This window comes from Rana temporaria, chromosome 7, assembly GCF_905171775.1.
Source record: "Rana temporaria chromosome 7, aRanTem1.1, whole genome shotgun sequence".
NCBI lineage: Eukaryota > Metazoa > Chordata > Amphibia > Anura > Ranidae > Rana > Rana temporaria.
This window is the reverse complement of record NC_053495.1, coordinates 175,066,863-175,091,362: the sequence shown is the minus strand read 5'-3', so window position 1 is coordinate 175,091,362 and position 24,500 is coordinate 175,066,863. Positions and strand designations below refer to the sequence as shown.

General features: G+C 40.5%; 1 protein-coding gene across 1 annotated transcript in view; it reads right to left on the bottom strand.

Annotated features, from left to right (window-relative positions):
- Window positions 1-24,500, bottom strand: part of AGBL4 (AGBL carboxypeptidase 4) — a 2,019,815-nt gene that overhangs the window by 1,896,261 nt on the left and 99,054 nt on the right. Inside the window, exon 2 of the mRNA XM_040360525.1 lies at window positions 17,666-17,790. Coding sequence (XP_040216459.1) covers window positions 17,666-17,790 — 125 coding nt within the window. The remainder of the gene's footprint in view (window positions 1-17,665; window positions 17,791-24,500) is intronic.

Below are 24,500 nucleotides of genomic sequence, written 5' to 3'. Positions count from 1 at the left end.
ACAAATATATAAGGGGTCCATATAGTGAACTTGGTGTTGAGTTATTCACTTTACGGTCAACACAAAAGACAAGGGGACACTCTTTACGTCTAGAGGAAAAAAGATTTTATCTCCAAATATGGAAAGGTTTCTTTACAGTAAGAGCTCTGAAAATTTGGAACTCCCTCCAGAGGTGGTTCTGGCCAGTTCAGTAGATTGCTTTAAGAAAGGTCTGGATTCTTTCCTAAATGTAAATAATATAACTGGGTACTAACATTTATAAGTAGAGTTGATCCAGGGAAAATCTGATTGCCGCTCGGGGGATCAGGAAGGATTTTTTTCCCCTGCTGTATATTGGGTATATTGGATTGTACGATATTTTTTTATTTTATGTATTTATTTTTTCATGGTTGAACTGGATGGACGTGTGTCTTTTTTCAATCTGACTAAATATGTAACTATGTATAGCTACTTGTCTCCGAGCCTGACTCCAGATCGTGACATATACACTGAAAGTTCTTACAGAGCAGATTAATCCTGCAAAGATCCTGTGATCCTTAACTGATAATCTTTGCCACTACTTTGTCCCCAACACCACCGGGACAACCATCATAAGATTGGACAGGGAGCAGTTGAAAATCCTGGAGACTACCTGGCAAGGCTTTCACAAGATGGCAAACAACCATGAAGTGACTGATCCCAACCTCAGGATAACCCACTAAGCGACAGACAACACTGGGGAGAAGAGATGGGCACGGAGAGCTACTCTCACAGAACATACAGATGGCATGAGAATGGGTCTCTCTTTCCTTAAACAAGACACATATTGTTAAGATGAGAACAACACTCATAAAACAATAGATAAGTGACCTGGAAGACATTGTTCAGCCTTTAGGAGGATAAGTGAAGATTTACCAGTAAGAGTTAACAAAGCAGAAATCCAAGTTGGGTGCTACTTTCTGAGGTGGAACAATATTAGGTTAGTGGGCTTTACGAAGGGTGTGAAGAGTAAACCTCTTACCAACCACATAACCTATATGTGCAGCAAGAGGAAGAGGTAGGTTTTAACACATATGTGTCAATGGCAGATAGAGGTTCTGTTCTGCACATTCCCAGCAAACTGACTGAGCTGTCACCGACAGTTATTGTTCATGGTATTTGATTAGGGGCCAGAGACAGGCTCCCAACTATACAGCTGCTGTGAGAACCAATGACAGAAATTGCATGAGAAGTTGTGTGGCATAAAGGTAGGGTGACCAGACATCCCTGGTTTAGAGGACAATCCCTGGACTAATGACTCTGTCCACAGACCAAGTCTGTCCCCGGTTTTGTCCCCAGATTCAGGGGCAGTGCCAGATACGAGCTTGGGGGTGCTTAAGCACCCTCACAAATTCTTTAAGCACCTCCACACATCACACCCAAACTTCACATACCAGTTTTGTATGTGTCACAGTGTTTTTTTCAAATTGTATTCCACCTGTAAATCCTTAGTAGTGCTAGGAAGCTGGGGACTCATTTCCTGTGGAGGGATACAGCGGCTCCTGCCGCATAAGCCAATGATCTTTAGCTAGACCCAGTAGGCAGATTTCAGAGGCAGGTTGATATATAGCCTCTTTGCTGCCTTCTCAGCCAACAGGAAAGTGCTGAACCCGCCCCCTTCTCCAACCCGCCTTCTTTGAGTTCTGAAATGCAGAGAGGAGAGAACATGTCAGCAGCTAGATTGAAGGGAAAGGAGAGAGCACAGCCAAACCTGCTATACTACTGGGGATGGAATAGAAGAGAGATTCTTCTGGCTGCAGTGAGGGTGTTTTCCCCACACTTAGTCTAAAGAGAGAGGAGCAGCTTCTGGCAGCACGAGGAGATAGATTGCCATAGGCTCTGCAGTGATCTACACCATGTCCGGCCCCTTCTCCGTCCCCCGGCTGTCTTCTGGGAGACACACAGGTCCCAGAAGACAGCAAGGACCAGTGAGGACGTGCAGCGCAACTCGCACATGCACAGTAGGGAACCAGGCTTTGAAGCCGCAAGGATTCACTTCCTGTTTCCCTTACCGAAGCAGCACCTCCACCCAAGAGCCGAGGGGCAGATCGACTTTGGGTGAGGAGCAGTGGACAATCTCAAGGCACCCTCTAAAATTATGGACAGTCTTTGGGTGCCCTGGAGCAGTGGACAATCTCAAGGCACCCTCTAAAATTATGGACAGTCTTGAGGCACCCATTAAAATGATGGACAGTCTTGAGGCACCCGTTAAAATGATGGACAATCTTAAGGCACCCTATAAAATTATGGACAGTCTCGAGACTCCCTTTACAATTATGGACAGCCTCAAAGGCACCCCATTCTAAAATGTAAAAAGCTATTCTAATAGTTTAACATAATGCATTAACCACTTAAGACCCGGACTTTTAGGCAGCTAAAGGACCCGGACAGTTTTTGCGATTGGGCACTGCGTCGCTTTAACTGACAATTGCGCGGTCGTGCGACATGGCTCCCAAACAAAATTGGCGTCCTTTTTTTCCCACAAATAGAGCTTTCTTTTGGTGGTATTTGATCACCTCTGCGGTTTTTATTTTTTGAGCTATAAACAAAAATAGAGCGATAATTTTGAAAAAAAATCAATATTTTTTCCTCAGTTTAGGCCGATACGTATTATTCTATTTTCGGTAAAAAAAATCGCAATAAGCGTTTATCGGTTGGTTTGCGCAAAATTTATAGCATTTACAAAATAGGGGATAGTTTTATTGCATTTTTATTAATTTTTTTTTTTTTTACTACTAATGGTGGCGATCAGCGATTTTTTTCGTGACTGCGACATTATGGCGGACACTTCGGACAATTTTGACACATTTTTGGTACCATTGTCATTTTCACAGCAAAAAATGCATTAAAATGCATTGTTTACTGTGAAAATGACAATTGCAGTTTGGGAGTTAACCACTAGGGGGCACTGAAGGGGTTATGTGTGACCTCATATGTTTTTCTAACTGTAGGGGGGTGTGGCTGTAGGTGTGACATCATTGATTGTGATTCCCTATAAAAAGAAACACACAATCAATGCGGGTGCCACAGTGAAGAACGGGGAAGCTGTGTTTACACACAGCTCTCCCCTTTCTTCAGCTCCAGGGACCGATCGCGGGACTCCAGCGGCGATCGGGTCTGCGAGTCCCGCGGTCCCGGAGCTTCGGACCGGGTCACAGGCCCGGTCCGAACGGCTGGGCACTTACAGAGGATGTACCTGTACGTGCATGTGCTCAGCCGTGCCATTCTGCCGACGTAAATGTGCAGGAGGCGGTCCTTAAGTGGTTAACATCCACACACTTAGGACCTCCAATGTTAAAGGTGTTTAATCCTTCCAAATCAAATACACTTTTGCACACTGGTACTGACTAGTATTCCAGTGTTTCTCTTCTTCCTCAGTTTTTCTCCATCACTTGGCTAATATGACCTCAGTGCTTACAGAGACGGGCAGGAGAGACCCAAACAAGGATGCTGTGCGGACGACAAACATCCTCCTCATCAACTGATGATGTCATTGGTTGTTAGGATGCTGGTGGCTTAAAGGCTGTAATGGTGCACAATGAAAACCCATGGCTTTGTGGAACTAAAAAGTAGGCTTGATCCACCTGCTAGCTTGTATACAATTTTTGGGCAATTTTTAGTCAATTTTCCAAGGCAGCCCTGAAGAAACATCAAGGCACCCCAGGGCACCCTAGTTGAAAAAGGCTGGACTGGACAACAATACGATGTGATTTTATTATAGCTGAACTGTTCCAGACCTTCACATAATCCTCTCTGGAAGACGTGAACGTTGTTCATGAAACGCGTTTAGTAAAAACACTCTGGGTATTGGGAACATTTTGAATATCCTTATGCTCATTAATAAAGTTATATGATACAAACAATAATCAATCTTATTATTATGGCTTAATTGTCATCAATCACCTTTTCACAGAATTATCACTTCTATTTAATTTTATTATGTAACTGCAATTTTATGCTGTATGATTAAAAGTTATGAATTTTAGGATTTGGTTGCATTTCATTAGATATTGATACCTAAAAAGTCCAGCGCCGTTCTATGCCTTTCTAAAAGCAGAAAAAAGCATTGTCATGGAGAGTACTGTGATCTTGGTGAGAGGTAATGGAATACCTAAAATTACATAGCATGCATGCACTTAAAGTGGTTGTAAAGCCTTACATATACCCAGTGAGGTGACTGGCCCCAGGTGATACACACAGAGATGAACCACATCCTCCTACATACGTTTTACCTGTTTATCTGCACACTTCTCTTCTCTACATCCATTCAAAGTCCAGCATTTATAAAGTTTATCTGAGCTGTCAGAAAACAGTCAGCATAGAACTGAAAATATTAACTGCAGAGCTCAGTACACAGCACACAGCTGAGGCTGTCAATCATAGGCTGTGTGCTGGAGATCCCTCCCCTGACACCTTTTTTATCTTTTTAAACTTGTCAAAAGTGACTCATGCAGATAGCAGAGGAACAAAGCAGCAGACTGAAATGACACTCTAGATTGAGACAAGTACACACTATAGAGGGATATGCTTTGTTCATGTCTGAGGTTTACAACCACTTTAACGTGAAAAATATGTTTTATGCTAGGACAGCTTTAAGTGGCCTACAATGTATTTCAATAATATGTGTCATGGTTTTATTAAATAGGCAGGAAATAAAAACTCTTGTAGGTGGATTCAGGTACGGCGGCGTATTAGTGAGTCGGCGTAGCGTATCGCCGTAAGTCAGAGAGGCAAGTGCTGTATTCACAAAGCACTTGCCTCCTAAGTTACGGCGGCGTAGCGTAAATGGGCCGTCCTAAGCGCGCCTAATTCAAATGAGGATGAGGGGGCGTGTTTTATGTAAATTACACGTGACCCGACATGATTGACGTTTTTTACGAACGGCGCATGCGCCATCCGTGGACATATGCCAGTGTGCATTGCTCCAAAGTACGCCGCAAGGACGTATTGGTTTCGACGTGAACGTAAATTACGTCCAGCCCCATTCACGGACGACTTACGCAAACAATGTACATTTTTCAAATTTCGACACGGAAACGACGGCCATACTTAACATTGACTAGGCCAGCTATTTGTTCGACTAACTTTAAGCTGGGAATCGCCTTACGTAAATGGCGTATCTTTACTGCGACGGGCAAGCGTACGTTCGTGAATCGGCGTATCTCGCTGATTTACTCATTCTAGGCGTAAATCAGCGTTCACGCCCCTAGCGGCCGGCGGAACTAGACAGCTAAGATACGACGGCGCAGGCCATCATATCTTAGCTAGGTTTAAGTGTACCTCAGTTTGAGAATACACTTAAACATACAACGGCTTTGATTCTGAGTTACGACTGCGTATCTACTGATACGCCGGCGTAACTCTTTGTGAATCTAGCCATAGATTTGTATACCACAGGGCTGAAGAGCTCATACTCATAAGAAGCTGTTGTGAAAACTGATTTTTTTTATTTACTGTTAGAAGAAGTGCTGAAAGTGGCTGTCTACCAGGCCAGCCTGGAAAAGATGGATCAATTACATATATCTTAGATTTTTTTTTCCTACACATTTCCCATTTCCCATTTATGTGACACTATCAAGCCACTACTAGAGTACCGCGGAAAAAATAAAATAAAAGCTCTTCTCTCATAATAAGTATTTCATAGCTTTTCGCCTAACAATGGGTCCTAGTGAATACGATTGGTGCATTGTAACCTGATCTGATAGAAAAAGCAAGGAATTGTGTTAAGCGCTTTGTCACCCCATAAAGGTTTAGTTTAAAGGTTGCCAAGCAACAGGACAATAGCCAAAAATGAGCATACATTTGAAAGTTGCAATGTGAAAATAAAAAATAGAGCCTTTGCAGACTGAAGAGCTGAAACTATAGCTGCCCATAGTGGCCTTGTCACTGTCCATGCATTAAAGAGTACCAGTCACCACTGGGCTTATACTAGAGTCTTAACCCCTTCACACCGACGTAGTGCAAATATGCAGACTTCGGCTTCAAGGGGTTGTACTGGGGTGATGCCGGCATCTGCCGGTACAATTTCTTAGAGCCGAAGGTCAGCTTTCTTGTAATAACAACTGATACTGCAGCCTTTCACAGCTAGCCCGGCTCTCCCATCCTACCAGGAGGTCCGAGCAACCAGCCGGCTGGTCGGAGTCCCGAATGAAGCCAGAATCTGCTTTAATCAGGTCTCGGATCTAGTAACCTGGAAGCGATGTCATGACATCACTTCCAGTTTACTGAAGACTTAAAGGCGTCAGATAAAAAAAAATTACAGTATTCAAAACAGTCAAACTTTGTATTTTGAATGCTTTTAAGTGCAAATGAGGGATTTGGGGTCTCATAGACCCCAGATCCCTCCATAAAGAGTACCTGTCACTGATTATTACTGTTACAAGGGATGTTTACATTCCTTGTGACTGCAATAAAGATTCTCAAAAAAGAAAGTGTAAAAAGTTAATTAATAAAATTATAATAATAAAAAAAAAAGGAAAAAGACCCCCTCCCTCCAAGCTTGCGCTCAGAAGCGAACACATACATAAGTAGAGCCCGCAAATGTAAACAGTGTTCAAACCACACATGTGTGGTATACAACATTCCTTAGGCCCCATACAGAAGATTTCTATGCGATGGCGTGTACACACCATCGCATTGAAATCCGCGCTGAAATCCTCTGCCGATGACGTGTCGCGCCGTCGCCGCTATTATGACGCGGCGACGGGCGCGACGCTGTCATATAAGGAATTCCACGCATGCGGCAAATCATTACGACGCGTGCGGGGAATCCCTTTGGGCGGATGGATCCTATAAGTCTGTACAGACGAGCGGATCCATCCGTTGGAATGGATTCCAGCAGATGGATTTGTTGAGCATGTCAGCAAATATCCATCTGCTGGAAATCCATTCCAGGGGAGATTTATCTGCGGATAAATATCCGACGGAGTGTACACACCATAGGATCTATCCGCAGAAACCCATTTGATGGGATTTATCTGCGGATAGATTCTATGGTGTGTATGGGGCCTTAGAGTGAGAGCAATGATTCTGGCACAAGACCTCCTCTGTAACTTTATACTGGTAATCTATAGAAATTGTAAAGGGAAAAAATATGTGCGCTACCCAAAAACAAAAATAAGTGTAACAAAGAATGAACCCTGAACGGGAGTGAAGCAGCTACACAGGAATGTGACAAAACTCGGACAAATGTGGATGGTAATGTAGCGCTACGTGTGAGCCAAAAAGCAATGGCTGTATACACCTAATGTGACACAAAGGATGTAATGGCAAAAATTGCACCACAACAAAATGTGAAATTAAAATCAATAAAGTGAACAATATAAACAAAAATGTAATGTAGTGTCCATAAACAATAAAACGATGAAGATGTCATGAGATGGTGAGGACTCAGGAGCTTCCCAACAGAAATCTTCAAATATGAGGTGGAATACATATGCGCTTACCTACAACCGTTGGACACAAATGTCGTACGACAGTGGATCGATCAAGCTGGAATGTCCCACAAAGATGTCACCGGAAGTCCAGAAGGAAATGGAGTCTACCTCCTAGGCGTCAACCCTGGAAATGGCAGGAAACCACCGACTACTCCAATACTGAAGATCCTAGTAAACCTTGGGTATGGCAATCATAAAAGATCCTCCAAGCATCCAAACACAATCTGGTTCAGGTAAGTGAGAACCCTGGCATGGGTACTGGAAACCAACTGGAGAGGGCTCAAAAAAAACGTATCTTCCACAAATTCATGTAAAGAGAAGAAAAAAATGGGGGCTCCAATGGTGTAGGTCATAAAGACCTCTTTATGACCTACACCATTGGAGCCCCCATTTTTTTCTTCTCTTTACATGAACCGATAAACATCTGGTCTTCCTGCCCTTTCCTGGGTTGACGACATCAGACTGCCTAGGAGGTAGACTCCATTTCCTTCTGGACTTCCGGGTGACATCTCTGTGGGACATTCCGAGCTCGATCGATCCACTGTCGTACGACATTTGGGTCCAAGGGTTGCGGTAAGCGCATATGTTATCCACCTCCTATTTGAAAATTTCTGTTGGGAAGCTCCTCACCATCCCATGACATCTTCATCGTTTTATTGTTTATGGACACTACATTACATTTTTGTTTATATTGTTCACTTTATTAATTTGAATTTCACATTTTGCTGTGGTGCAATTTTTGCCATTACATCCTTTGTGTCACAGTATATGGTCACACCCCATTAGGTGTATACAGCCATTGCTTTTTGGCTCACACGTAGTGCTACATAATCTATAGAAATTAAAATGTTGTTTGTTGCAATTCCACAAGCTTGCACAATTTGAAAGCATGACATGTTAGATATCAATTTAGTCAGCGCAATATCATCTTTCACACTATACAAAAAATTGGGCTAACTTTACTGTTTTCTTTTTTTTTTTGTTCATGAAAATGTATTTCTTCAAAAAGAAAATGCATTTGAAAGACCTCTGTGACATAAAATATTGCCACAGTCGCCATTGCATTCTCTAAGGTCTCTGCTAAAAAAAGATATATAATATTTTGGGGTTCTAAGTAATTTTCTAGCAAAAAAATATTGATTTTAAGTTGTAAGCAACAAGTGCCAGAAAAAGACTTATGCGTGAAGGGGACACATGTGCAGGTACGACAGTGTGTCTGTGATTTAGCGCATGCAGGTGCTGCACATTTTGGGACAGTCCATTCACTTCAATGGGTGTCCTACTTGTGACAATTGCACAAAGAATTACAAGCACTTTAAAAAAAAATTATTGCATCGCACCAAAATAATTAATAATTATTTAATTTTTTATTTAAGTTTGGCATGCGATTTCTCACACACTTCAGCAAACTATTTCCGGGTGCACCACAAGAACACATGCGATTTTGCTTTTCTTTACTGCGTTGCGTTGCATATATGTGAACTAAGCATTAAACTGTAATGACAGAGGAGGACTGGACTGAGGAACTGCAGATATGTATCCCTCCCACTTATTATTTCAGCTAAAGACAACTTTTCGCAACTGAAGTTTCTGCACAGAGTATATTATACTCTGCATAGACTATCCATTATTTACCCGGGGATGGAAGATTCATGCCCTAAATGTAGGCTGTTGGTGGGGACATTTCTTCATGTGGTTTGGTTATGCCTTATTCTTCAAACCTATTGGCGGGCAGTGGTGACTGATGTTTACAGGGTGGCTGGCTTGCACCTAGAGGTTGATCCGCTTGTCTTCCTCTTGGGTATCACTGACAATCTGGCAACCACTAAATATGTTAAATTGTTTATGTTCTATGCGGCCTACTACGCAAGAAATATAATCCTATTCAAATGGAAACTCTCGGATCCTCCCATGCTTTCGGCCTGGATAGCCCAAGTAAATGCGGCACTACCGCTGTATAAAGTCACCTATATGGGCCGGAACTGCCCACATAAGTTTGACAAGATTTGGGTGGCATGGGTGGAGGCTAGACATATTACGATCTGAATAGTTCTTGCACTCTTCCTCAATTAGCTGTGTGACTCTGCGTCTCAAGCATTAAAGTGCAAGTTTATCTTTTCATAAAAAAATTAAAAGGTAAACTAACACCTGAACACCCCATTGTGCACTTACCTCCAAGGGTGGTAAAGTTTCACCTTCCATGCAGGCCAGGGCAGAAGTCTTGGGGTTTGGAAACCACGCTATTTTTCTTCTTCTACCCCAAGGAATGCTGGAATAGAGCAGTTATGATTGGTTAGCATCAGCACGTGACTACGTCGACCAATCAGAACTGGTCTGATTTATCCTGAAATCCCTAGGCCAAGAAGCGGAGAAACAGCGTGGTTTTCAAAACCCAGGACAGCTGCACCGGCTATGTGGATGAAAATGTACCACCCACAGATGGTAAATGCAGCTGGGAATGGGGGTTGGCGGGAGTTGTAGGTTGTTCGTTCACAATTCTAACAATTACAATTTCTATAACTGTGCAGGCTCATCTATAGAATATATATATATACATATATATATATATATATATATATATATATATTGTGTAAGGGGTTAGCTCGGTAGCGGGGTGTGTGACCCCCTGGATGGGTTCACTACACACTGAATTTACACAGACAGGCAGTCGAAGACGGTTGAAAACAAAGATTTTGGTTTATTCTTCCATCTTGCTGGAAACAAGTGCAAGCATCCAAACAGCATAAACAAAATCAAACATAAAATAAACCCTGGCCACTTGGGGCGTCTACCTTCACCACACAGGAACCTATCTAGGGAGTCTGGCACAGCCTAGTGCTGGGCAGACACTGCTGGTCATACAGCAGAAAAACAATAGTCTCTTTTTGATTTTTATCACACAGAAAAATCAATCACTTCCTCACCTCCTCAGAAGACTTTCAGTACACTGCTCTCCTTACTCACAAAGCCTCAGGATGCAGCAAATCAGTGGTAATCCTTTGGATTACTTATAGAGGCCTTAATTGCCTTATTCTGAACAGCTGAAGTTTTCCAACGCCCTTGGACCTTTTATGGCTACTTTTGCAGCCGACGCCTAATAACAATTGGTGTATTGTCTAAACAAGGCAAAAATGTATGTCCCGTCTGTGACAACACCCAGAGATTTACCTGACTTCCTGTCACAATATATATATATATATATATATATATATATATATATATATATATATATATATATATATATATATATATATATACCCTGTTTATATCATTATTTACAATTCCACAGGATGAAGGAAATTTGTCATGACATAAATTGTTTCTGGAGATGCACACTTCGGGGCTTCCACCCTTTGGGATTGAGAGTTTTCGGCGGTTGAGCTTAGTGTTAAGGCTTAAATCCAAAAAAATGTAAGCTTGCTTTTGTCACCCCTCCCCTAAAAATAAATGCTGAGTTTTAGAAGAAAAGAGTAAAAATAGAAGAAAGGAAAGCTAGGCAAGAGTGACATAATTGGGCCTTCTCCTAAGAACGTGGAAAAGCCAAGGATCACAAATTTCCTTGTCAAAAAAGGTTTATTGATTGCACAATAAAAGCAAAGTACATTGTTACATATACAAGGATATACAGTATATAAATAAGCTCTTTTGTTAAACAATAAAACACTAAAAAATAATATATGCCGGTAACATAGTATGTTTTGTTAGTGTTAAAATTCATCACACACAATTAATTAATTGCTCTATGTTAAGGATCACAAATTTCATGAGAAGTCCCTCTTGCATGGAGAATGCACGATTTGAGATTCTTAGCTTTATTGGGATCACAGGAGAAGGTCCAGTGACATCACCCTTGTCTTCCACGAGAAGCCACAAACTGGGTGATAGGGTATTTTTCTTTTTAATGCTAATGTTTTTGTTTTTTTTTCTCTTTAATTTGGTGTTTTTTATGCTGTATAGGGGGCTATAAAATAAATGGATCTTGAATTTTGATGCAAGGTCTGCTTCAAGTGTTACATTTCAGGAACAATTACAATTAATGTATATTTAAAAAAACTGTATAATATATTGTTTAATAAAGCGCTATTAGATTATATACTAATACTGATGCATGCAAAATCTGGTGCAGCGTTACACTGAAACCTATCAGCTTCCAGGTTTTATTGGGAGGAGAAACATCAGCACACTGATCTTTCCAGTGAAAGGCTGTGGATGCGGGGTGCAAGTCTGATCATTAAAAGAGAGCAGGCTGAGTTTCAGGCATAGCTAAAGAATTAACCACACTGTGCTCTCACACCTAGTGTGGTCAGTTTTAAATAGGAGAGTAGAAGGACTGGCAGGAACATCAGGGATTTCACACAAAAGGAAGCATACAAAGAACTGGATACCTTTCTTTTGTTACTGGACTGTGTGGTGTGCTCTAGCACAGAGACTGTGGTCTCACCATGAGCCCTATTCTAATGATCAGGACCCGGAACGTCAGATTCTGGGTCACCTAATCGCAGTGATAGCCTCTGATTGCCTTTCTTTTGTTACTGGACTGTGTGGTGTGCTCTAGCACAGAGACTGTGGTCTCACCATGAGCCCTATTCTAATGATCAGGACCCGGAACGTCAGATTCTGGGTCACCTAATCGCAGTGATAGCCTCTGATTGGTTATCACAGTGATCAGTCACTGTGAAGCCTGCCCCCGTTTCCTCTGTCTCTGTGAATAAACAAGACAGATGCATTGTATCTTTCTCTGTCCTTGCAGAGATAAAAAAAAAAAAAGGTTTGTGTAGAAAAAAATAATAATAATAAAACAATGTAAATAAGAGAAATACCTAGACCAAGGTTTGATCTAGGTTAGCACCAGGGTTAGTGTTTGGGTTAAGACCAGGGTCAAAGGTCAAGGTCAGGGTCAAAGGTCAGGGTCTGTATTTTTTGGACTGGGTTTTTTTTTTTTTAATTAGTATCAGTATCAGTGTGTTTTAGGTAGGATAAAAAAAAGCTAAATGCAAACTATTGTTTTTGGGCTGTACTATGGGTACAAACAAAAACTAACATACACATATGTGGTATTGCTGTGATTGTCAGGAGTAGAATTTATTTTGGGTTGTTCTTTGGTAGTAGGTTATGGTAGTACCAAAAATATTCCATTTAAAAACATTGTTTTTTTTTAACTATTGTGGGCCAGTTTTCTTCAGATAATAAAAAAAAAACTATTTACCACCAAATGAAAGCCCAATTAGTCCTGAACAAAAGTGTATAATGCACCTGGATGCGCAAAGTAGTTGTGATAATATGTACAGTTTTACTAACACATGTCAAAGTTGCAAAATTGGGCTTAGGCCAAGGAACCGAGGAACATGACCGAGGAACTTGTCGGAAAAGACACATCGTTTTCCTCGACGAGTTCCTTGTTAGACTTGTCGAGGAACTCGACAAGCTTGCTTTGCGTACACATGGTCAAGACAAAATCTCCTCATTCTCAAACGCGGTGACGTACAACACATACAATGGCAGGGGAAGTTCGATTCCACTGGCACAACCCTTGGGGCTGCTTTTGCTAATCTCATGTTACTGCGTGTTAAGTAAAAGTTTGGTAAGAGACGATTTGCACTTTTCAGTCTGTTACAGCGTGAAAAATGTGTTATCTCCATTACAAATGCTACTTTTACTCCCGTCTCATACTTTATTCTGAGCATGGGGGGTTTCTTAGCATACACACGCTTGAGTTTCTCGTCGAAAACCAGCTCGACGAGGAAATTGAGACTCCCGTCGAGGAAAAAGAGAACCTTTTCTCTTTTTTCCTCGTCGAGTTCCTCAACAGTTTCCTCGATGAAAAACGTACACACAACTGTTTTCCTCGACAAAAAAGCTCTCCCACCAAGCTTCTTGATGGATTCTGTCAAGTTTCTCGGTCGTGTGTACGAGGCCTGAGGCATTAAGATTTGTTTTACCCCTAGGTGCGAAGGGTTTAATAGATGATATGAATACACTTTGCACACACCAAATCTCTACCTAAGGTTTACCTTGTAAAAGTAGCAGTAAAAGGAAGCTATTTAGGGAAACAAAAATACCTTTATAACCCCTTTAAGTAGTGGGTGGTCCCACATATCCTCCTAGTCATCCATATCAAGCCCACGTACTACAGGCTGCTGACAGAAAATTACAGGAGGGGGCGGAAACAAAACCAGTCACTCTGAACAAGGAGAGAGAGAAACAGTGAGTGGTCTTTATTACAGGAAGTTCCTGCACAGGAGTACAAGTTTTTTTATTATTACTGCACAGATCTGGAAGAAACAAAAGAAGACTAGATTCAAGTAAGAATACACATGGCTCTTGAATGTAGACAATATTTGTTTAGCCTGGATTTCAGCTTAAAAAGAAAACATGGGCAGACACACACAACTTGCAATTAACTTAGTAAATATATACTGATAGGATACATAATAGAATATTTAACAGGTTCTATAATTCTAAAGTATGCATAGCTGTATCTCTATGTACTTACATATGTATTATGTAATACAACAATTTATAGTAATAGACACATATATAGATGTAGAAATTAGTTTATACACAAAAAATTCATTTAAATTCTGGTATGAAGAAGTCTTCCAGAAATGTACAAAACATTGTGTCCCTAAGGCACTATCGATAAAGACGCACTCCTAATGCCCTAATAAACCATCAACGTTCTTTGTTGATTTTCAGATAATGTCATACAATCTATCTGCTAATAAACTTATAAGACTGCAATTTTATTGATTTGTTTAATAGCATTTGTGTCATCTGCACAGTGATTAATCTCCATAAATATGTTTCCCTGAAGTGTTTTTTATTCTCACATGGCCTAACGCTGCATTTCTTGGAATGTTCCTGGAAGGGTCTTATGCACCTTGTGCACTGTATCAGTTGACATAGACAGAAAGATGCATGTGGGGTTATTTACTAAAACTGGAACGTGCAAAATCTGGTGCAGCTCCATGTAAAAACCAATCAGCTTTTTTTTTTGCCAAAGCTTATTTGAACAAGCTGAACTTAGAAACTGATTGGTTACCATGCTCAGATTCTGAGTGCACCAGTTTTGGTAAATCTACTCCATGGGCTATATGGAGAAACATGGAGCCTGATTGGAGCTAGGACACCTTACTGTGCCTACTATAGAGGACCTAGCATCACATTTGGCAACATGGTGGCCTGGTGGTTAGCACTTCTGATGTTTTTATTAATTATTATTGATTTCCAGTGGAATGCAAAACATAGCAATTTGGGGCATTTCCTTGGCTCAAGCTTACACAGACTTCTTAGAAGCAAAGGTTTCACTACCAAGTAGTGAAAACACAACAAAGTCACAACATTCAGATTCACAAAGAACTATCCAAGTCGTAATAGATTGTTATAAAAAAGGTATAAATTGCATAAATGGATACAGTATATTATTTCCATCCCTCCCATTCTTTACATAAATCAACACATCTAATCCCTCCCCTTCCAATGTGCAGACCCAAATTTGTTTAATATCGGACTGGGATTACAGTGTATAGGATTTTCTCACACTACGTTAGTATAACGTATCCATGCATCTCGTACTTGGTAAATTTTTTAGGGCAGTCTCTCGACTCGTATGTAGCCTTGTAAAGTGGGAGCAAATTCTAAAGGGATGACTTCCAATAGTCTAATGTGGGAGCAATAGTTGACTTTAATACAATGGATTTAGCATGAAACAGAAGAATGTTCTGGTTAAACAAGTGGGAGCCAATGGTTCCCCTAGCAAAACACGAAGCCTCATTTAAGAGAAAACTGACAGTAGTTAGTGTGAGAATAAATTGTGTTACCTCAGACCAGAAAAGATGGATGGCACGACACTGCCAGAAAACACTGTATGAGTATAGCCCAAGAGTCGTAAAGACATGTCCAACAATGTGCAGGGGTAGAAGGGTATATCTTATGTAACCTTTTTGGAGCTAAGTAAATCCTATGTAGTATCTTGAATTGTATAAATCGATCTCTGGCAGAAACCAACTTAAAGGGGTTGTAAAGGTAAAAAAAAAAATCCTAAATAGCTTCCTTTACCTTAGTGCAGTCCTCCTTCACTTACCTCATCCTCCGATTTTGCTTTTAAATGTCCTTATTTCTTCTGAGAAATCCTCACTTCCTGTTCTTCTGTCTGCAACTCCACACAGTAATGCGAGGCTTTCTCCCTGGTTTAGAGTGTCGTGCTCGCCCCCCCCCTTGGACTACAGGCGAGTCAGGACACCCACTAACACACAGCTCCTTTCTCTATCTGCAACGTAGAGAGCGTCCTGACTCTCATGTAGTCCAAGAAAGGGGGCCAGCACAACACTCCACACCAGGGAGAAAGCCTTGCATTACTGTGTGGAGTTACAGACTGAAGAACAGGAAGTGAGGATTTCTCAGAAGAAATAAGGACATTTAAAAGCAAAATCGAAGGATGAGGTAAGTGAAGGAGGACTGCACTAAGGTAAAGGAAGCTACTTAGGGAAACAAAAATAACTTTATAACCCCTTTAAGTAGTGGGTGGTCCCACATATCCTCCTAGTCATCCATATCAAGCCCTGGGACAACTTAGAACATTTCACACCCTCATAAACATTAGTTGTAGGACCTTATAGATAGCGGACAAAAGTTTGGACAGTAATTCATTCCTCAATAGAGACTCATTCTTAGAAGGTATTAACACAAGAGCCTTTGTCCCACACTCAGAGCCCTTCAGGGAGCAAAGTGCTATATTAATTAATATACTTTTTCATGTTAGGGCATGCATGTTACATAGTGTACAGTCAAGCAAAATCTCCTGCCCTCAAAAGTGGTGAGACGGCAATGGAAATAGCCTAGGCTCTCAAAGGCTCTCAGTAGATAAACAGGCGTGGCTGCCCTCCAAGAGTCAGGGGAAACCCAATGGGAACACTGTAAGACAACAAAAAGACTGCGCACCAAACTTGCGCATTACCCAAATGGTACTTATTTAAATCAAAAAGAAGAAAATATACTCACAAACAAGTGAATAATAAAAACATATGAAAGTCCAAGACTGGACGCAGAGCAACCAGACCACCGGGACCGTGTACAGCACAACAGAGAGCCTTCCAGATGAGTTTGAGATTTCAATAAATACCACTTGGGTAATGCGTAAGGTTAGTGCGCCCTCTTTTTATTGTCTTACAGTGTGCAGGTGTAAGGGATTGTTAGGCATTGTGGTTGGGAGCAGTAAAATATGTGATTGAGGTGCATTTTCTTTTGCCCTGCAACTGCCCCTTCCCCCCATTAAGCTGCAAAAGGCAGAAGATGGGGGCTTTCAGACATCAGGGCAAAAATTATCCACCTGTCCGGCTGGCAGTAGTCCTGCTGAATGTGACTTGTTCAAGCAAATGAGGCGACACTGCTGCTGCCCAGAGAGATCTCAGGAAGTGTAGCACCTGGTTGCAACTCAAAAGATAGGTGGCATCACCACACCCCAAGGACACCTCTTAATTTATTTAATGGTTTGAGCTTTATTTTTTTGTAGATGCATATATTTGGTTTACTTGACTGTTTTGAATAGATGTCGAAAATTAGTAAGCTACATTTTCTGAAAACAATAAAATAATGTTTTTCTTTTCTTTTTAACTAAAGTATAAGCAAATATTTAAAAACAATATAGAGATTTATTTACATATCGATTGATGTATTTTTGCCTGCAGTTGACAAAATTACCCGAACAGATAATAACTTTCTGTTTTCCCCTGTATAGCAGCACTAGGTAAGGACGATGCAGCACTAGGAACCAATCAGCTCCTGATACAGTTATTTCAAGGATCATGCTGACAGGAAAGGAGACCAGAGTCAAGGTCTCCTTGACCAGTTACAGAATGGCAGAATGGCACTGATCTTTAATCATGCTGTATTGTAGTGTATTTTGTCAAGAGGTACTGGAAAATACAAGACCTGGTTGTGCTGTGCAACAGAAATATCCGCAAGAATTTTAAATCCTTTGTCAGGTACAGCCATAAATGTAGAGCTTAGTAGTGTATTAATCTGTTTGCCTGGAGTCCAACGGTAGAAAAAGCTTGGATTTCACTTTATAAAGCAAAACTAGGCATTTCCTTGCAAGAACCTTCTACAAGAAGCACCATGTATTGCCTCTTCACAGTACTACAGTATTAATACTATAACAAAGTGATCATAAAAGTACCCATGTAAACTGAAATAAAAGATTTCTGTCTTACCTGATACTCCTTTACATTCTCCACCGTAAAATTAAACCAGACACGGAAGCGGGGATTACATGTATCGGGTCTGATAAACAGGTCATACTCAAACTCTGTGATGTAGTCTACTCTGCCAAGATTGCCTGTTATAAGAAAAGAAGTATTAACGTGTTATTAAACCCTCCTGGTAAAACAAGATATATAGCAAATATATACATCATCTCTTACATTGCTTGTGCAGTAATTTTTTCCCCTTGTTTCCACTTACAGAGAAGTTACTCTGTCCCAGTGTAGTCATCATTGGAGCCCCAGTGTAGCCAACCATAAATGTTTGATTCCTTCCCAGGATGTTCAGGGAAATGCCATTGAGAGATAGGAAACAAGGAGCTTTAAACCTCCATGAGGGTATGGCATGATGGGCAAGTATCTTCCCGAAATGGAAATCAAGGCTAAGCAACTCAACTATGCAGGAAAACATAGGATAAATTATTCTCAAAGATCACAACAAAGAATCAAAAGTCAATGTCAATTGGTTTCCAACAGCTTAGAAAACCCTGCTATTTGTTTAGGGGGCTAGCAGACTGCCAAGACCCTGCTGCGATAGGAAGTATCAGGAAAATAAAACCTAGATTTATATACCTTTGTTTTGTAGACTAATTCCTCCACAATGCCAGTAGCTATAGAGGTGAATGAGAGCTTTTGTGTCAGGAACTGCAACTGCATGGCTGTGCCTGAATATCTGCGTGTATATTACAGTTCATAGCTCATTGCACATGATCACAGCTGTGCGTATATCTGTGTATGTTGGTGCAAATGCTAAGTTGCATGGTGCTGTGCACGATCATTATAGTGACTAAGCATTTATAAGCACCTATCTAAAGCACAGTGCAACTAAGTTGCTGAGTGGTCTTTGGATCCTTTGACCCATGACCTGACCAGCGTTTGAGCTGACTTGTCTCCTGACTCCTGACTGGATCCTTTGCTCCTGCTTCTGAATTGGTACCTCTACTACCTAGCTCTTAGTGACCCTGCCAGTCCATGCTAAAGCTTTTGCCCTTGCCCCAGCAAGTTCTTGTGCCTGACCTGCACAGACCTGGTCTGATGTCTCCAGCAGCACAGCAGTTCCCAGGCAGTCCTACAATCTGCTAATTTTTGACCCACTGCAGTCACCCACACGACTCCTCGCCCTGTTACACCCTGTTACCAACTCTAGGGCATATGGGGCAGGAGGTGTAAGAGAAGCCCTCTTGTCATTTGGGACTTGTACAGCATATGAAAATACTTTATCGTGCACAGTCTGAGCACAGTTTTACTTTACACTTGTTGAAAATGTACAGGCTTGATATTATTCAAACTACACAATACTGACTGTTGCATCTTTTATGTAGCTATGTTGGCAAAAGTTCTTTATATATATATATATAGTATTTCCTTTCTTTGTACCTTTAAATCGAATAGGATTTTAGTAGTAATAAACTAAGTCTGCTGGTTCTTGCTACACAGTCAAAAAATGAGTCTACAGTACACGTTTGCCTGGAATTAATCCACTTGGGATTTGCACAGTCAAAGGAGTTCTCCTTTAAAAAACCACAAACTAAAATGAAAGCTTGTACCATTAGATGTGGAGAGCCTGAGAATTATGACAGCCTCCTTTGCATTCCTGAGAATAAATGGTTATGTCTGATAAACTGGCTTATTTCAGACCAATATTCTTGACTTTCATTTTCAGCAAATAGCTTCTATAAAATATAATTATCACTTGGTCATCCTCATTAAACGTGTGATTGAAGTTAATGCTTTGGCTATGTGCATTTCATTGAATAAAGGCACATTCTGTATCGTTGATTTGCAAAAGGATCCTGGCGAGAAATAAAGTAAATTTATTGTGATTTTCCAGCACAATTTTATATTCAGGAAAGTTACAGCAGAACTAAACATTAAACAAATTAAAGTAAATGAAGTAAATGAGAAAAAGTACGCAGCTCTTTCATTTATAAGTAAACTTGCATAAGTTAAGTTGGTATTTTTATGCTGTTAATTAAATACTTAAAAAAGATGTTGTTGGCTTTTACATTTTAGTTGTTTGTTTGTTAATCAGTATATAACCAAATGTTTGCGAACTTCTGACCATCATACCAATATAAGTTTGTTAGACAAAGGCATTTCAAAATAACATATTTTATAGACATGGGCACTCGTTTTCGTCTAAATGCTTTTTCGCCCAAATTTCTGGTATTTTCGTTATCATTATAACAAATGAAAACGAACGTGCAGAATCCAAAATCCAAAAGATCCGACATAAAAAAATGTTTTTTTTTTGTTTTCGTTACTACAGTTTGATATAGGTAGAAGATTCGACATGACGCTGACAATAGCAATCTGTGTCTATCGAACCTGTGGTCGAATGTGCCTATTAGTCCAAGATCATTCTACATAGAGAGGAAAGATTCAACATTATAGAGACAGTGTTGGGGTAGACCATTCGACATGAACGATGAAGCAGCACATACAAACGTCGAATCTGTCTTTGAAGGCTTATGGTGTCTGTCGAAAGTTCTAAGAAGATTTGACAAGCAGCTAAACTGTACAACGCCGCAATCGTACATTTTCGGTCAAATGCTCAGCCCATAGGCTATAGAAGAATTTGAATGTTGGTTGACTAGTAATAATAATTTATAATTCGGCTCAATGTAATGTTAGAATTTTTTTTTGGGTGAACTCCCGCTTTAATTCATTCGGATTTTCAGACAAAAAAAAAACAATTTTTTAACGAAACAAAATAAATAAAAACAAATTTTGGGAGTAACTAAATACATTTATTTTTCGGACAAAACGAAATCCCGAAACAAAATATTTCGGTGTGCATATGTCTAATTTTTTATTAAAGTTGCTCTCCACTTTTGCAGCTCTAACAGCCTCCATTTTTCTGGAAAAGCTTTCCACAACATTTCACAGTATGTCTGTGGGAGTTTGTGATCGTTCAGCCAAAACAGCATTTGTGAGGTCAGGTACTGATGTTGGATGACAGAAATAGAAAAGAAAAGCAACTGAGTTCAGACTGCTAGGTGAATTTATTAAAAAGCCAAAGCTTGGTGAAAGAGCGCACATGCCCCTTGCAGGCACGGTGCATGCTCAGAAACATGTCGCCATTACGCACACGTAGCAGCCCAACGCCATCTTGGAGAGACACAGACAGTTTCCTGGTGCTTTCTTTTTTGTGGCAGCAGACCCTAGTGGCTCCAGTGGCATGTCCTGTACATCAATATCTGCTGATGTTTCTTGATGAACCTGTCTTTTAATTACCAAATGTGAGTGGCCAATTGTTGGACTTTTTAATAAATGTACCTAGCAGTCTGCACTCTCTATCTGTCACAGTCTACAGAGTACTGCTTTTTTGCTCATTGGAGAGTTTGCCCTGGTGATTTGACTACACCAATTCCTCATGGGCCACATTTTGTTATTTATTACAATGGTTTTTATTATGTACTTTATTCATTCTTATATAGCACATACTAGGTTTACTACATGGCGTGGGGTCCCCATCTGGTGCATCTACACTCCCTCTCTTTATCACTGATGTTGGATGAGAAGACCTGTCTCACAATTGGCATTCCAATTAATGCCAAAGGTGGTCAGTAGGGTTGAGGTTAGGGCACTGTGCAGGACACTTGAGTTCCTCAACACCAAACCTATCAAACCATGTCTTTATGCAGCTACCTTTTTCAACAGGGGGGCAGTCATGCTGGAACAGAAAAGGACATTTTCGCAAACTGTTACCACAAGGCTGGAAGCATACAATTGTCTAAAATGTCTTTGTATGCTGTAGGATTTAACAGTTCCCTTCAATGAAAACAGATGAACTCAATAATTTGCAAGGTTGACCACATATTTTCAATCATATAGTGCATGTTAAAGATAATATTTTGTGTACAGATTTGAAACTAGAGTGTGCATATCTCTACCTCCTAAAATCTGTGCAAGTTTCAAGCTGAACTGTTATTAGGAAAAAACAAAAATGTAATCTTGAGAGTATATCAGTGCAGAGCATTGAGCTTATTCAACAACCCAATACAAAGGGCACTAAGGATATGCAAAGCAGAATAATTCACAGCAACTACAGTAGGTCATCTCTTTAAAAATATGACTGCAGTAAATTGAAGCTGATCTCATTATTGTGGGACAAAATGTATATACTATTTATAAACCACCCTGCCCCCCCCCCCACCTTTGGTGCAAGTGCCAATACCAGTAATTCTCAACCTTCCCAACCTCAGTCAACGCACCCTTTAAAATTGAGGGGTGCACAATCTTTAGGCACCCAATTCCAAATGTAAAAAAGTAAACTAGTATGCCTACACCAGTTGGGGTCGGTGTTAGGCTGGGAGGATTGTTATACCACATGTACATCGTAACACCTGTGAATGTTACCAGTTCCACAATGCAATGTTCAGTATGTTCCTACACGCTTCCCTATCTAGAAGGTCTATTGACATATGTGGGGCGGGGGGCCCCCTCTTGCGTGACCCTAAGGCCTTACGCGAACAAACTCCTCTGTTATTCACACCTTACTCTGATATGGCGTCCTTGAAGTTATTAACTTGGAACGTTAGAGGATTACGAGACAATTCTTAGCGCTCGGCCATCCTATCTATCATACATTAAAAAACAAAGGGCAGACATCATAGTCCTGGTTGAAAAAAAAAAAAAAAGTAAACTAGTAGCTTTAGATTATGTAGCGGCATCCACAATCGTAGTATACCAAACATTAGAGGTGATTTATTCTTACAAAGCAATATACCTACAGTATATACACTGGTATCAACTAGTATTCCAACATGTCTCTTCTCCCTCAGTTTCTCTCCCTCATTCAGCCAATATAACCCTAATGTTGATGGGGAGGGGCAGGGAAGGAACAAACAAGGTACACAAAACCCTCCTTATCAACCTATAATGTCATTGGTTGTTGGGATGCCAGCAGCTGACCAGCATGGTGCGCAAGGTTGTAATGCTGCAAAATTACCTGTGGCTTGGTGTAACAAAAAAAGACAGGCTTGATCCACCTGCCAGCTCGTTGACAATTTTTGGGCAATCTGAGGCAATTTTTAGGCATTTTGCGAAGGAACCTCTAAAGTGCCAGGGCACATTGGTTGAAAAAAGCTGACCTATGCTATAACTTTATAACAAGGCAGCTTGGCAGGACAAAAAAAAGATTTCCCAGCACATATAGCAGCTATCCTGCAAAAAAAGTGAAAAAATAAATAAAATAAAAACAAACTTATCTTGTCTAAAAATTTACGTTAAAAACAGAAATTTTTGTTGCACTCATTTGCAAATAAATGTGGTAACAACACTGTTTCACCAAGGCTCCTCTGGAAAGTGTGGTTCTAACTTTTAATTTTGAGAGTCTCTATGCTGGATCATATTTAGCAAAGAATAAATGAAGAACAGGTATGCATGGAATGAGCCCATTCCTTCTTAAAGGTGCATATACACACTAGAACCCCAACAAGAGCAGAATGGCAGCTTACGTTTGGCAGGAGCCAATTCATGAACAGAAATGGAGCCAGTAAATAATTATCATGGGGTGACATTTTTAGGAAAAAATAAAATACTCTAGCTCCATTACACAACATTTTATAGATGATCGCACATTTTCATTTACTTCTACTCAGGCCTCGTACACACGACCGTTTTCCTCGACAGAATCCATCAAGAAACTTGGTGGCAGAGCTTTTTTGCCGAGGACGTGTGTATGTTTTTCATTGAGAAAACTGTCGAGGAACTTGATGAGAAAAAAAGAGAACAAGTTCTCTTTTTCCTTGTCAGGAGTCTCAATTTCCTCGTCGTGTTCCTCGTCGGGCTGGTTTTCGACGAGAAACGCGTTCGTGTGTATGCTTAGAATAAAGTGTAAGACGGGAGCGCACCTTCGGTAAAAGTAGCGTTTGTAATGGAGATAGAACATTTCTCACGCTGTAACAGACTGAAAAGTGCAAATCGTCTCTTACCAAACTTTTACTTAACACGCAGTAACATGAGATTAGCAAAAGCAGCCCCAAGGGTTGTGCCAGTGGAATCAAACTTCCCCTGCCGTCATATATGTTGTACGTCACCGCGTTTGAGAACGAGGAGATTTGGTCTTGACAGTGTGTACGCAAAGAAAGCTTGTCAAGATTCTCGACAAGCCTGACAAGAAACTCGTCAAGGAAAACGATGTTTCATTTACGACGAGTTCCTCGGTCGTGTGTACGAGGCCTCACAGTCTTGGAAAGAATGGTCTGTTTTGCTTGGGCTTTAGGGATTGGCCTTTAAAACATGATTCGGATTGGTTGCATTTTGTCCCTGAATTCTGTATATTTTTATAACTTACACTATTAAAAAAAAAGAAAAAATAATAATTTCTTCTAGCTAGGCTTGAATTTCCACGTTTTTGCACGATTCTCTGTTTTTAGTATAAGTGACAGCACAATTAGGGTCAGGTATATAGCTTGAAACTACAAGGCAAGTCTCTGATGTAAGTATAAATTGTTTGCAAGTTGTAGTTTTCATTTTAAGACTTCATCATCTGCAACAACTAAGCCACAGCGCAAACCTGAGGACACTACGGAACATATTTTAAATCTGGTCACCTTCAATCAGCAACCTCTTTTTCCAGAATAAATGCTAGGAGAATCATAATCTCTTTAGAACTTTTAATGATGATCACCAAAATCCCTATATAATAGGCATTTTAGTGCTTGTCATGGGTTATCAAAATTGTCTCCATTGAAATCTGCAGTAGCAATGATGTAGCCTTGATGGCTTCAGCTCTGCAGCCATACCTAACACTTTTAAGCCGTGGTCAATGTACATGGGG